Consider the following 16,210-nt stretch of genomic DNA (forward strand, 5'->3'; position numbering starts at 1 on the left):
CAAGTGATAAGAGTCATAAGTACATAGTTACATCTTCTAACGTGTCTACCAGCATTTTGGATGCTCATTCTATGAAACGGGGTGTTTATGATAATACCTCTGCAATGTATAGTGTTAAGTTAAGAAATGAGTCTGGTTCTGGCTATAATTTCAGACCTACTATTTTGAACAACAGTTTTGCTTCAAGGTTCAAGAAAATTAGAAATTTATTCTGTGACTTTTGTAAAATGAAGAATTAGACAAAAAAATCTTTTTACAAATTGGTGGGATACCCTTTAGAAGGAAGTGTTGAAGTTACCAATAGGCATGGAGATCAAGTGAAACCCACCACAACTATTCAGACAATGATCGGTAGTTTCGTCATGACACGGTATGCATGAAAAAAGCTCATTATAATATGGAGCAAGTAGCAACCAAAAACTGCTTTCGTTTTATCACGAAATGGCAGACGTCAATTAGTGACTTTCTCCTTATCTTTTGAAGAAGCAACCTCTGAATGAGACTTCTCCTGTATCAAAATCCATTGACTGAAAGAACCCAAGTGAAATTAAATAAAATCATTAACCGTCAACAAATTCCATTATAATGATTTTGTTTCAATTTATAAAAATATTTGTTTCAATTTAGTTGATTTTTTTGGATGAAATCAAAATGATTTTATTATGTTTTTCAATATTATCCTGCTTATGACTCCTTTGCCTAGTACAAATCAGGCTTATTCAATGCTTACAAGTGATAAAAATCATGAGTACATAGCTACGTCTTCTAACGCGTCTATCAATATTTTGGGTGCTCATTCTATGAAAAGTGGGGTGATTGTGATACCTCTGCAATGTATAGTGCTTAGTCAAGAAATGAGTCTGGTTCTGGCTATAATTCCAGACCTACTATTTTGAACAATAGTTTTGCTTCAAGGTTCAAGAAAATTAGAAATTTATTCCCACCACAACTGTCCAAACAGTGATCGATAGCTTCATCATGACACGGTATGCATGAAAAAAAGCTCATTACAACATGGAGCAAGTAGCAACCAAAAACTGCTTTCGTTTTATTACGAAATGACAGACGTCGATCAGTGACTTTCTGTTTATCTTTTGAAGAAGCAATCTCTGAATGAAACAACACAAAGTGCTTAGTTTTATTTTAATGAAATCAAGATGATTTTATTATGTTGTTCCAATATTATTCTTATCATTAAATGATTAAATAAAGTGTGCATATATTCAACTTTATATTTTTAAAACATAATTAATAAAAATAATTTAGTAAAATAATTTTTTAATAATAATTTTTTCGTTCAAAAAAAGTATCAAGTAAACAAGGATTATATATTCAGTAATAGAATAAAGTAAAAGACATTTTTGACCCATATTTTCCTAGTTTTAAACAACGCCAGTTTTTGTTGTGCACATTAGCTTTGTTTCTTTCCGTAGAATTTAGTGTTTTGGTCATGAAATCTGCACGTTTGAAGCCACCGCTACTGCCCCGTTGTTGCGCCCAATCCGTGCTGGACTTTCCAGCCGAATCGAATTCCCCGCCGGTTAGCAGCGACGACGAAAGTGAGTTTCCAGCCGAATCGGATTCGCCGCCAGTTACCATAGAAGGTGATGATGGTAATGATTCAGATATAGCATACGATAAACCTATTCCTTTTTTTTTTTTGCTGAAATATATGCATTTTGTTTGGATGATTTTTTCATAATGTATCATATCACATATTATCTTTACTTGTATGACTTAGATGTCTCTATATTTTCTCGAGAAAAAAGTGATTTGTTTGATGGGATTTGGTATGAGATCTATGACACCATATATGCAATTTGTCCCTACCTGATTTTCAGGGGTAGATCAGCTGGTTGAAGGTGAGTATGAGTTTGAGTATCAAAGAAACGAGGATCTGTATGAGTTTTGAGTATAAAAGAAAGGAGGATCCAGATGTTGTTTTTATGAATGAATGCATCCATTACAGACGAGCCCAGAACAAGGAGAATTATGTTAAATACCGCTGTTGGGATAACTTTGATTTAGAGTTGCAACTTGATAAACCTGTCTGGGAGAGCTACTACCGACAGGTTGATCAAAGCAAGAAGGTATGAATTTAAACTATATATGCATATGCCTTTACTGTTGGTGTTCTTGTACTTTAGCTGCATATACTTCTAAAGTTTGGGATCAATTGACAAGTTTTTAAGATTACAACAAGGGTGATTGGGACTTGAGAGATATCTTTTTTTAATTAAGGGTCCGTAAATTGATGACATTGTCTATTTCTAGTAAGTTTATTTGTTCACTACCTTCTGATTTAGAAGAAACTGCTTTGCAGATTTATGTATTTTTGCCATATCATAGTTCTTTTTCCTCTTTTGCTGTCTATTATCACCGTTTGCTTTTTAATGAACCAGCATTCTTGATAGTCGAGTAATTTTTTAGAGCTAACGACGACATACAATATGTGGATGTTATTATGTGTTTGCGGAGAATTTGTCATTCGCTATCGTTTGTCCGTTTGTACCACAAATGTATGGAAAACAAATGCAAGTTAATAATGATTGTCTCTTTCCACTTTTATAGGGTGTTTATATTAAAGATTATCCTGGGCCACGCCCGCGGCCTAACTTCCTTCCTGTACCACGCTACTTACATCAACGTAAAAAGTATAGGATGTTGAAGGGTTGTGCCAAAAAAACACTTGAGAAATACAATGACGATAAGGTATGCTCTAGTCACACATATGCGGTCTTTCTTATCCATAAAAAAAAAGTGTGCTATAATCGCACTTTCCATTGCCTTCCCCTTTCCTTTCTTTATTTTGTTTAGAAAGCTAAGAAAGCTCACTTGTACTCATTGTAGGGCACCAACCATGTGGTTGAGAAAGTTCTGAATGTGAAGTGAGGTGCGTGTCGTGATGATGTTTACTATCTTATCATTTCAGCCAAGGCGGGCAATGGGGAAAAGGTCTATTTTCATGCTATAGCCGTCAAAGATCAAGAGGATAATTTGGACTTTCCGGTCGTGCGGCCAAGGGTATATGATAGCTACTAGACATTCTAATATGTTGCTTATGATATTTTAACATGATTAATTTTCTAACTGCAGTCTTTAAGTATCATATCTGCATATTTTGTCATACAAGAACCAATATTCACCTCTATAAGAAATAGACCCGTTCTAAACATATTAAAATGCTTCAGGAACAACTAGCAGCAATGGAAGGCATAAGGTTTTCTACGAAGTGCCCTATCGTCTCTATCTAACTTTATGTGGCAGCATTTGACATGCCACACCATTCAAGTGATAATGTGTATTTATGTTGTGTAAGTAGCTTTCAAAGAAAATCTCGTTATAGAGGGTGAAAAGTATTCTGGGTAAAAGTAAACCCAAGTAAAACCACATCAAAGTCCAATTTTGATTGATTTATTGAGGTTAGCTTTCTATTGGACGGTTTTGAAATGATTATGACAATTTTGTTTTGGATATACAACATAAACTACATACCTGGGTGTGGGGAGGTAGAGCGTAACACAGATTTTACCTCTACCTTTCCTAGTACTTAGCTTAGCCTTGATCATTGTGTGTTCAAGTGTTGTTGTTGGAATGTTTATCTAGATTACAAATATATGTGAAGTTATTCCATTTCTACGATGTAGAGATCCATCAGTTGATTTTTGTAGTTTGTATATAGATTGCACTATTTTCTGTTTCTAAACAATCCTTACTATGTGGTTTGTTGAGTTTATTGACATAGATGAATGTTTTCATGGAGTTATTGTAGACACTGATCAACAGTGTGTGCAGTTTCTCTTTTTTTTTATATATATATAAATTGCACTATTTTCTGTTTTCAAATAATGTACTATGTAGTTTGTTGATTTTAGCGAAATAGGTGAATGTTTTCGTAGAGTTTTTCCCAACACTAGTCAGCATTGCATGAAACTCACATTTTACAAGGTGCAATTCGCGCACCTATAGCAATGAATTCGTGTTGTGGCTTTGTCTTGAGCATGCAGATTGTTTCTGGTTGATTTAAGGATGGTGTCATTCTTCCCTTGGTTTAATTTTTTTCTGAGAATCTGCTAAGTTATTTCTCATAACCATAGTAATTTCTTTTCCCTCAGTGAAGCAGTTTTTTTTTTTCAGAAAATTATATTAATCCTGATTATGCTTATGAAAGGAACGTGAAGATCATGTATTCTGCTTTAATGTGCTTGGATTGTTGTGGTTCCTGCTGTAAGCTTAATTGCTCAAAGAAAGGCTAATTTTCAGCATTTGCAGTTTACGTACCAACTTTTATCTCTTTTGTTATTAATAATTATACAGGTGAAGAGAGCTACGGACTGGTATTGATTATACAGTTGAGAGCTCCGGACTGGTGGTGACCTGAAGTTTTTTACATTTAAATGTCAGCATTATGTTAAATGTTATTTGTGGGGATGTTTAACTGGATTACAAGTTTTGTAACCAAGTATTTAACTTGGTTGGATCATATTTTGTTGGACGTGTTGAAATAGTAATAGTGTATGTGATGTGGGAAAAATGGAAACAATGAGACTTGACATTAAATTTCAGGAAACAATGCCTCTTTCTGTTTTGCATCATTCCTCTGTACCTTTTAATTTGGCATCATTGCTGTCATCTTTTGTCTTTATTTTCAACGGAAAAGGCTCAAAAATACCCTGAAATAGCTCAAAAATATTCCTCGTTAGATTTTTGGCTCAAAAATATTCATCCGTTACATATTTGACTCAAAAATACCCCCTCTAATAGCATTCCACTAAGGATGCCCCTAAATAAAAAAAGTCACGTGGATATTCGACATCATTATCCACATGTATAATCTCTTTTTAAATATTTGTTGCCCCAATGCAAATCTCAAGACGTTTACTTCATGGAAGAAGAGGAGCATTATCACTTTCTCTGGCTCCCTTACTTGAAAACTTTTAGTCGATTACTCAGTCAAAGTATTTTTTCAACTCCAATCCTTTCAGTCCTAGTTTCACTCAAAGCCAAGGCCTTTAGTCGTCCTTCCTTTTAGTCTAACTGGCAGTTCTCCCCCTTGACTCGCCTACTTTGGGAAGTCAATATTCTATATCAGTTTTGTACAGGTGATCACGGAGAGTTCCATGAGCCATGTAATCATAAACCAAAATCATCTCATTGTTATCATCACAATAGCCAATTAAGGATAGCAAATGCAGATGTCTTAACTTTGATAACATGTGAATCTCTGTTTCAAACTCGCAAACCCCTGGCTTTGACGAAGGATTCAATCTCTTGACAACAACTATGGTTGCGTCGTTGTCTATGTACCCTTTGTACACATTATTGAAACCTCCATGTCCAACCACAAAATTGTCATCAAAATTTCCTGATGCAGCTTTTATCTCTTCCAATAAGAAGTGTCGGCATAGATTGGACGTTAATGATGATGAGCCTGAGCCGCTGGTCCTTTGGGTTGAATTCAATGTAATTGACAAATGCATTCACGATTATTTTGTAAAACTTGTATGCAGGTCTTTTCCCTTTTTCCTCCGCTGGAAAATCAAGAAACATAGAATTGACAGTACAACAATTATGCTAATCACACCTGCTGTGATAACAACAACGATATGCCATTTCTTTTTCTTTTTGTCCTTTGGGGTTGAAGTCACTGGAGCTTCTAACAGCAATTCAGGATTCTAATCGATGATATCCTTTTTTACTTGCTTGCTAACTAAGGGTCGGGTCAGATTCATCTATTAAGCTTATGGGTTGATGAATTTTAAAAAGGGATTATACATGTGGACAGTGATATGGAAAATCCACGTGGCGTCCTTGGCGGAAATCTATTAGAGGGAGTGATATTTTTTAGCCAAATATTTAAAGGAGGGATATTTTTGAACTAAAAATCTAATGAATAGTTCAAGGGTATTTTTAAGTCTTGTCCGTATTTTCAATTATATTACTATACTGTCATTTCTTTACCATCTACAATGTGATGGTGTTAATAACTAAATTTCAGATATTGAAATAAAAAGATGTTGAACTTCAGAGATATTCTTATGAAGCTACATCTAATCTGGCAAAAAAATAAATGTAATAAATTCACTTGAAGTTCACTTATCATGACTAGAAGATTTTTCAGATATTTAGCAAAGATTCTACTGCTACTCGCCGATCTTCGCTTCTGAGAAATATCAACGCGACAATAATATATAATAGCTTATTGGGTTGGGCATTTTGTATGGCTTCAGCAATAATGTTGACAACACTTGCTTCCAAAATCGTCGGTTTTCAATTTCTTAATAAATTCCAAAACAATTGGTGCTCCATCTCCTCAGTATATGTGATAAATGGAAACCCCTGACCAATGCTTCTGCAAATCCTGCTGCACATGAAGAAATGGTAGACTTATTAAATGATGCTGTGGGAATCCCCCCCTTTTTCCCGAGGGAGTAATTACGGATATGCTAAGCAGGTTACCAATGCAGTCTCTTCTTCGATTCAAGTGTTTTCAAATATTGCAACACATTAATAGCTACACCGTGTTTTAAGATGCAGCATTTCAATCAAACCAAAGGTAGTCAAAACTCTCAAAAATTTCTTATTAACCACTATTGCTTCGAGCATGGTAAGACTTCGTTCAACTCTTCTTTATCATTGGTTCAACCTGATCATGAGAATACACAAAAGCTTGACTTCCATTCAAATAAGGAAGGGAACGTTTACATGGTATTATTATGTTGTTGCGATAGCCTGCTTTTTCTCTCCTTATGACCATGATTGTGGACCCCATGCATGCACAGGGAAATCAGTAGTGCTTCCTAATCCCGAATTTGCAAAAAAAAAAACTACCTGCAAATATGGTATGACACAACTAGTGATGACTATAATATTGTTAAGATTAGGGATGAGCTTTCTGGTCCCAAAGTAACTAATAATAAAATTCTTCAACTGAAGAGTCCTCCGTGGAGAAAAATTGATGAACGCCCACATGACTTCCACTATGAGCTGAATTGTATGGGATCTTTGGCATTTCTACATGAAGCTTTTCATTGGAAAGGATTGGATGTTCCGAATAATTATTCAGTGATTTCATTTAGTATATCAGATGAGGTGTATGGAGAGATATCATTGCCTGAATGAAATGATTGTTGGGTTCAATTGGTGTGAATGAAAAATAGAGGAACATAATCCTTCGAAGAAAAAATATACTGTTTCGAAAAAGGGGAGACTGTTTGGTCGGATGTGACTGTTCAGAAAAGACATGTTTTTTTGAAATGAACAAACATGACTATTCTAAAATGATACACCCATCCATGAAACATTGCCTCCTTTCCGAAGGAGCATTTGATGACTATAAATACCTGAACTTTTTTCCTCAAGTAGAATGAAAAATTTCTGCATTTAAAAGCACTCTTCTACTTTTAAAAACTCTTTGTGATCATCTGAAATTGAGTGTGTTCGAAGAATCAAAAGGTTTGAGGTACCGCTACATTATATTCTGATTGTGAGCCATTTTATCCTGGGAGGAAAAATTCCACAGGCTCGGATACTTGAGGGGAATTAATTCCTTAAGGACAGTCCGTGAATTCGGAGGACTTGGTTCTATTTCTTCTTCATCTTATTTCTTTAAATAACATACTTCTTTGATAGTTTTTGAAGAACTTGTGTTGAAGGTGTTAAAAACTTCATAGGTGTTCTTGATATAATCTTGAACTTGTGTTGAAGTGTTTATGCAAACATACAGATTGTGTACCCAAAAAAATAACAATCTTAAGGAATTAATTACTAATTTGTATTATTTTGTTTCTTGTTTTTTTAGTAAATAGTTTGAACTTCATATTGAAGTTCTTCAACTTTTTGAACTTGTGTTTGAAGTCCTTGAAACTTCATTTTGATAGTTCATAAGTTGGTTGAACTTGTGATACAAGACTATGTGTGTATCAAGAGATTCAAGCTAACACAAGAACAACATCACTAGAGAATCAAAGGCCCCACTCGGCTTCTCTAGGTTTTTAAGGCAACAACAACAATATTCAACAAGATAGATAAATAACACAAGATTGCAATAACTATAGTGAATCGAAAGAGCCCCACACGGCTTCACTATATCAACACACAAACAACAAGATTACAAAATGATGGATAGTAACTTGACACAAAATAACCTAGAATCTAAGAACCCTAACATGAAGATTAGGACCCTAAGACTAAAAGATATTTACACCAAATTCTTACTTGAATCAAGAGGAACTCATGAACCTCAAGGCCCCAAGTTCTTAGCCAAAGAACAACAAAAGTGTTACTACCACTACAAGAAAACTGCTTATTACCTGGGGATTTTCATAGGAATAATGTAGTAAAATCCCCAAGTAATTTAATTACCTGCGGATTTTCTTACTAATTAGAATCCAAAGGAAATACCTTCGTAGGTAATTATTATCTACAGATTTATAAAATTCCTAGGTAATTTAGCTGCGAAAATAAATCCGCAAGTAAGTTATTTGCGGATTTATTTGCGATTATCTATCAAAATTTTGCATGAATTATTTGGTAAACTTTCATAAAAAAGGATTTTACCTGCGGATTTCCATGAAAAAAATCACAAATTATTCCCCACGAAGATTTCCAAGTAAATTCCTAGGAAATTTACTTGCGAAAATAAATTCACAAGTACATTATTTGCAGATTTATTTGCGATTAACTATCAAAATTTTGCATGAATTATTTGATAAAATTTCATAAAAAAGGATTTTACCTGCGGATTTTCACGAAAAAAATCACAAATTATTCCCACGAAGATTCCCAAGTAAATCCCTAGGAAATTAACCTGTGGAACTAAATCCGCAGGTACGTTATTTGCGGATTTATTTGAGATTAACTATCAAAATTTTGCATGAATTATTTGGTAAAATTTCATAAAAAAGGACTTTACCTACAGATTTTCACGAAAAAAATTACAAATTATTCCACACGAAAATTGTCAAGTAAATTCCTAAGTAATTTAGCTGCGAAAATAAATTCGTAGGTACTTTATTTGCGGATTTATTTGCGATTAACTATCATAATTATTTGATAAAATTTTATAAAAAAAAAAAAAAGATTTTAACTGCGTATTTTCACAAAAAAAAATCACAAATTATTTCCCACGAAGATTGCCAAGTAAATCCCTAGGTAATTTAGCTACGAAAATAAATCTGCAAGTATGTCATTTGTAGATTTATTTGCGATTAATTAAAAAAAATTAAATGAATTATTTGGTACAATTTCATTAAAAAGGGATTTTACCTACGGATTTTCACAAAAATAATTCACACGTAAATTACTAGAAACATTTCAAAATTGATCAAAAATCTATTCAAAACCTTCAATAATTCTGAAAAACATCATTCAAAACAACTTTAATGTAAACCATTATAGCTAATAGAAAACATAATTCAAATCATCCACCACATCAATAATGTATGATTCTTAAATGGTCCAAAACAAAATATATTTCAAACTTGAATACTCAATAAAACTACCAACCATCAGGGTCAAAATCACTTTCATTCACGTTATCGGGATTATCACTTCCATTCACGCTGTCAGAGTCATCATCACTTTCATCCTCATAAGCTTGGTTGTCTTCTTGACATAAGCGTTGATCATTTGAATATGATTTTTTGTATACATACTTCATCAACAAGTGTAATTCCTTTCTCATCCTCTTATTTTTCTTTCGCTCATTCTGCAACTGAGCATACAAATAAGCATTTAAAGCATCAATCTGAGACTTAATCATCTCATCAATTTCTTTTGTCAAAGTTGATATTGAACTATTAGTTGCCTTTACACTTCGACCCCGTGAGCCAAGACCTTTGACTCTTCCTTTTTTCTTTCCACCAACAATTGCACCCAGAAATCCATTTCACTTAACTGAGTCGGCTGACTAGTTGAATTAGTTTCTCCATCCACAGTTGATGCACTTTGAGCAACTAATATTTCTTGTTTCTTTCTTTCAAACTCATTCTGCATAAGAATATGTTAAGTCAGACCATAAAAAGTGGTAAGAAATATATCATTAGCATAAATTATATTAGATTATAGAATAACTGTTGCTATGTTATTAATAGACTAACTTCTCATTTTCATAGCACTTAAGCAACAGTAAATCATTGAACCAAATGACAGCAACAGAGATTTGTATATTTTTAAATATGTAACAGATGACAACAACAGAGACCAATAGCACAGCTTACAAACATTGTTGACCTTAGCTTGATATCTTGAATACTCGTACAAACATTGTTAGCCTTGATATCTGGAATACTTGTACAAACATTCACTGGAATACTCATACAAGCATTCACTGCTATCAAGGTAGTAAGGGGGTTGCAGGTATTTCAGCCTCAGCTTTAACTTCTATAGTGCCTCCTCGACAAATCCAAAAACAACAAATCAAGTAAGTTGAATATTCTTAAATTTTAAGTTGGTACTTAAATATGGTTCAAAATTTCTTAGATTCCTTGATTACACTATGTTTGGAAAATATAAATTGGCCTTGTTCTTGAGTAACTTGAACTACACTGATAAAATTAGGAGTAGAATAACACTTGTCCTATGATTTCTGTGTAGGGGCGACCTAGGAGTTGTAATGATTCATAGGGTCACCTAACGAGTCGTTAATTGACTCGTTATCACTGGGAACATAGGTGCAAAAAGAAGTTGGGTTTCTGTTATAATAACGACTAATACAATGAGACCTAATTTATATGACTCGTGGTGAGGATTGATGAGGACTGGAAAGGGTAAGACACTATGGAAACAGTTATGGTTGGAGACCGAGTGTTGGTAACGAGTCGTTGTCTAACATAATGACTCATTAAAAGGGCTTGTTACCTGAGCAGTGACTATTTCTTATACACAGTCTTATCTCACGAGTCTTATAACGACTCATTACTGGTGGTAACAAGTCATAACCTGACTCATAAGGTACCCAGACCCTGCAACACTTATGATATTTTTCTTGTTTTTCTTTTCTTTTCTTAGATGTACTAACATGTTTCTCCCAGCTATCAATGGCACTAAAGAATGACTCCATAAAGAAGCAAACTATTTCTACACCCCTCCACAGAAAAACAAAAAAGAGGGATTTACCAAGAGAGCAAGGTAAGCACCACATGCATGTCTGAGATGCCTAAATTCGACGCTCGATTAAGACAGTACCACTTTGAATGGATGAACAGAGCTCCCAGGTAGTACAGTCCTGCATTAGTACGAGAATTCTATGCAGCTTATCGGATGGGGATTTAGAGGTTATATCCACAGGGGCTTTGATAGAAGGGTGGTGACCCCTTGATAACACTAATGAGTAGAGGTGTTCGGGTTAACATCTTTACGCAGACCAGATCTTGATTCCTATATGGGCCAAAGTTCCAGTTACCAACCAACATAGTTGAGATTGATTACCGTATGGAGGAGATCTTGAAGTTAAAGGTAAAGCAGATTGGTTTGAAAGAAAAGATTGCTGACTTTCAGAGGATGGAGAATTATTAATATGGAGTAGGAGGAGGCTCCTTGGGTAGCTGGCGGAGTTGGCTCTTTATTTTTTATTACAAAGGGGAGCCTAAACTTTGCAGGAAGGTTTGGTGGATGCTTATGCGTCATATGTTGAGTCCCATATACGGGGACAACGTATTGAGTCCAAATCGAGTATCCTTTATTACGGGAATCATGGAGGGCCATGAGTTTAATATAGCCAAGTGGATAGCAATGAAGATCCACAATCAGGCGGTGAACCTGACACAGTCCTGGCATTTTTATTTTTACTGATACAAATATGTTTAAATGAGGGAGTGCCGGATATTCTAGGATTTAATCAGTTTATACGCCCATAGAGTACTATATATTTAGGCCTAATTCACAATGCTAATAACACCATCTCCAAGGCAGCTAAGGCGGGGACCAATTTACTCCAAGAGGCATTCCAGATCGGAGGGCACAGGATTGATACCCTAAGGTACACTAATATTGGTGGAACCCCTGCTGAAACTGAACAATCTAAGCATCAGGCATAAGATAGACAAGCACCTCCCAGAATCTGATGGCTCCTCCTGCAACTAGACCATTCACTGCCAGGCTATGCCTTTGTACCGCTGACATTCTTAAATGAGGTGCTAACTTCTATAGGTAAAAATTTGTAACATTCTATAGGTAAAATTTTGTAAGAGTTTGAAGATAATTTGTATACTTTTTGTCAGAGTACATTAGGCACTATTATACAGGAGAACCGAGAACAAATTTTGACTGCAGGGAACCGAGAACACTGAGTGCTAACAGAAGAAGACATGTAGCAGGTAAGCCACAGATCCTAGTGCCATAGTGTAGTAATAACATTACATTTATTAAATAGAAAATTTATAGGAGCAACGTTTTAGTATGCTAGTTCTCAATCACAGTTTAGCAAATTATCACTATTTTAAACAATCTAGTTATTGTTTCAAGCACATATCTTATCATTTCTGATATAGTATGTACATCGATATATCCCAAGACTTTCTTTAATTAATTTTTCCACAAGTTACTGCAGTCATCTAACTATATGAAAGCATAGGACACTTTCCAGCATATGGGAAACTGTTAAACTAATTGAAATTGATAGTCCAAGCAGAAAATCTTAACACAAAAATTGAAACCTCAGCATCAGACCCACTGATTCTACTGCTCGACTTCAATGACTTCCATATTAACTAAATGGTTCTGAAGTGCTTATTCGAACCATAATAGAACATTTATGACTATGTCCAAAACAAGTTGGGATCAAATCTCATTTCTTCATTTTAAGCTCATTTCATATCATCATCATTGATAGAAGATGAAGTCAAAAACACAAGAAGCAAACCACAACAAGAACAACAAGTTGCCAACAAAAATTCTAGTGAATCAAAATAGGCCACACACGGCTTCACCAGACTTCAAGATTACAGCAAAAACCAGATTTTAAGAGTACGAGATTGCAACAAGTTGTAGTGAATTGAAATTGGCCCCACACGGCTTCACTACTTCAAGATTAAAATGAACTCAACTAGTAAACAGAGTAAATGAACACTTACATAAGTAGCTTCATCTTTCTCATTTACCCAACTTTCATCACTTTTCTTGCGATGAGTTCGAAAATAAAATTCTGAAACAGAAGGATCTTTTCCAATAGCTTCTTTCTATATTCAAAAAAAAGATACGTATGTTATCAACATTGAATATGATATTATTTTCTTCAAAGAAATATATTTAAGAAGATTTATAATTACCATTCTCTTATAGATCAATCGATGAGGTACACAACCACCTGTATGAAGTGATGCACCAGTATTTGAATCATGATTGTCTTTATTTCATTCAAACTTTGTTTTAAACTCATTAGACTCCCAATACACCTTCATCTCCTTAAATACTACATCTCCCATCCAATCTAGTTTCAAAGGCAATTTTTTTCTAACATCTTGGAAAAGTTGGGTCATTTTTTAAGATGCCCTTTTATTAAAATTAGACCATATAGCATCATTATAGTGAGGAAGCCACTTAAATTTCTTATGCATATATCAAATGAATAAGATATTAGCTATATAGTCCCACAATTATATTTATACATGAATCAGAATGTATAAATTTTTTTCCTTGAATTCCTCGAACCACATCTCTCGAGTAGACTCTAGAAACTTCTTCCATGAAGATCTAGCCAATTCAAACTTACTCCAAATGCAATTAGCAATACCATCAATAACTACCTTGTGTGGATCAAACCTACATAACATATAGTAGTTATCAAACATCTGCACATATAAATAGTACACCAAAATATATGTATTATTAAATGTTAGTACATCTGCACATATAAATAGTACACCAAAATATATGTATTATTAAATGTTAGTGGTATTACCCATACCCTTCAAGTACAATGCATATTTGATTATCATCGGCTGCATTGTCAACTATATTAGGTGAGGTGGATGGAGTCATGTTAGCCGATGGTGACATTAATGGTTCAGAATCTTAATTTGCAGGTTGGGACCAATTAGATTGAGGTGGAGATTAAATAATAGCAGTCTGGGGTTGATTGATTCCAAGATTAGGTTGAGACTCATTTACATGAAATAGACTAGTATGGGAATAGAGGGGTTGTGATGGTATTATGGGAGGCACAACAAAGTTATGAGATTGAAGGGATCCTGACGGAATTATGGGAGGCAATTGAACTGTTTGTCGCTCTATTGTCTATTTTTCTTATTACTTGACTTATCTCCTTTTCCATTAGGCAATCTAGCTCTTTTAGATCCTACACCTTGCATCTGCATCAAATAAAAACAGAAAAAATATTATATTAGTGATTTAATTGATGAACAACACATGAATAAAGGTGATAAAAATAATATATTAGTGTAGAATGTAAAGAGAATGATCTTATTAAGTATTAGAGTGAAAAATGTCGAAATGAAGCAAAATAGATATCGTGATTCATGATATAACTGATTTCGGCTTGTGCACAAAGAATGTTAGAGCTACAAGGAACATTAGAATAGTGTAGTACCACAAATAGGCTAATTAAACGGTGCCGGCAAGTGACTATTTCTAGATATTTCTAGTAACAACAGAAGTGCAAAACACAAGACTCAAAGTAGAGATCTTCACAAACAAGTAAGTACTTAATTAAACAAGCAGTCATATGACACATAGTTTGTATGAGTACTTAAATTTAACAAGTGAATTCTCTTCCAGTAGACAAGTAAAATAACAATAATTTTTACAAAAATCACAGTAGCTTTAATCAAATATAGTATTGTACATTGACAAAAGAAACCGACAAGCTAATATTCTCAATCCTCCTCATATTTATCTTCCTCTTCATCTTGAATATGAAAGTGACTTGCTGAATCATCACTATCCAAAAAGTCTTCCTCTTCACTTGTTTCCTCCTCTTCATCATTAGCTTCTTCACTTGATGTCTCCTCATCACCTACCTCTTCTTCATTTGATATATTCTCATCTCCCTCTTCAATTATATCACGTTCATTTTTATTAACAACAGCTTGAAAACTACTTCCATCAACCTCTTCACCATCAGCTTGGTCATCACGTTAGCAATCAATTGGGTCATCCTCTATGCTTGCACTAAAACATGATTGCTCCGCTTGGTAAGCAACTTCCAAATTGTATCTTGTATCTACAGCTCCTCTTGGCTTTATCTTTATAACCACCCACCAATCAGCCTTATTTTCTTTTCTTTCAGGATTACTTGCATAATAAACTTGAGTTGCAGTTTGTGGAAAGATAAAAGGGTCAAATTTAGAATATCTTCCCCTTTTTCGAACCTCGACAATACCAAATTGGCTATCAACTTTTATGCCATGTTTTGAGGGATCAAACCAATTACAATAAAATAAAACTAACTTCATAAATGATGTCATTGACCATTCGAATTCGATAATCTCCTTAAGAACGCTATAATATTCACTTGTAATGCCATCTTGTCCAACGCCAGTAACACACACCCCACTGTTATATGTACTTTGTCCTTCACCCCAAGAAGAAGTATGAAACTTGTATCCATTCACAAAATAAATAGGCCAAGACTTTGTCTTCCTTAATGTTCCCATTACTAAGATTTGCAAATATTGATTCTGCAGCATCTCTTGTGGATTACTACTTACCTATCAAATAATTAAAGCATATTAGATATGCATTTCAAGTGATATATTCTTTATTAAAATAATAAATTCATACATAATCTTTGAACCATCGTGGAAAGTCTTCTTCAATTTGTTTATCAATGACATCGTCAGTGAGATCACTGTAAGTATCTATCAGGATTTTCTCATACAAACTGCATGTACTTACATTAGCACATTAGTTTCAATCCAAATATAATACTTAAACGAACAACATGGCTGATACTTACTTGAGAAAAGGCTTAACCTCATCACAATTATAAGAACATGCAATTGTGCTGTAGCAACTTCTTTATCATCTAGCCATCGGATATCACCATCCTTCTTACCATAACTTCGGTCAGGATAATTAAAGACTGATAGTGTTGGATTAGTTGCATTTTTTTCAATGACATCATCATTACGCCCAACTCTTTTGTTGCTACATAGGACATGAGATTCAAAATAATAGGAAGCAAAGTATGAGATTTTTTGAGCCAAATATGCTTGACAAATAGATCCTTCAACTCTGACTTTGTTTTTTA

The 16,210-nt window shown here is 34.3% G+C and overlaps 1 protein-coding gene across 1 annotated transcript; it reads right to left on the bottom strand.

The window, feature by feature from the left end:
• Positions 1-5,075: 5,075 nt before the first annotated feature.
• On the bottom strand, positions 5,076-5,480 carry LOC107873939 (receptor-like protein kinase FERONIA). Its single transcript, XM_016720858.1, has one exon. It carries the CDS (start codon positions 5,478-5,480, stop codon positions 5,076-5,078), a length of 405 nt encoding a protein of 134 aa, XP_016576344.1.
• Positions 5,481-16,210: the final 10,730 nt, after the last annotated feature.

Source organism: Capsicum annuum, chromosome 6 (genome assembly GCF_002878395.1).
Source record: "Capsicum annuum cultivar UCD-10X-F1 chromosome 6, UCD10Xv1.1, whole genome shotgun sequence".
NCBI classification, from domain to species: domain Eukaryota; kingdom Viridiplantae; phylum Streptophyta; class Magnoliopsida; order Solanales; family Solanaceae; genus Capsicum; species Capsicum annuum.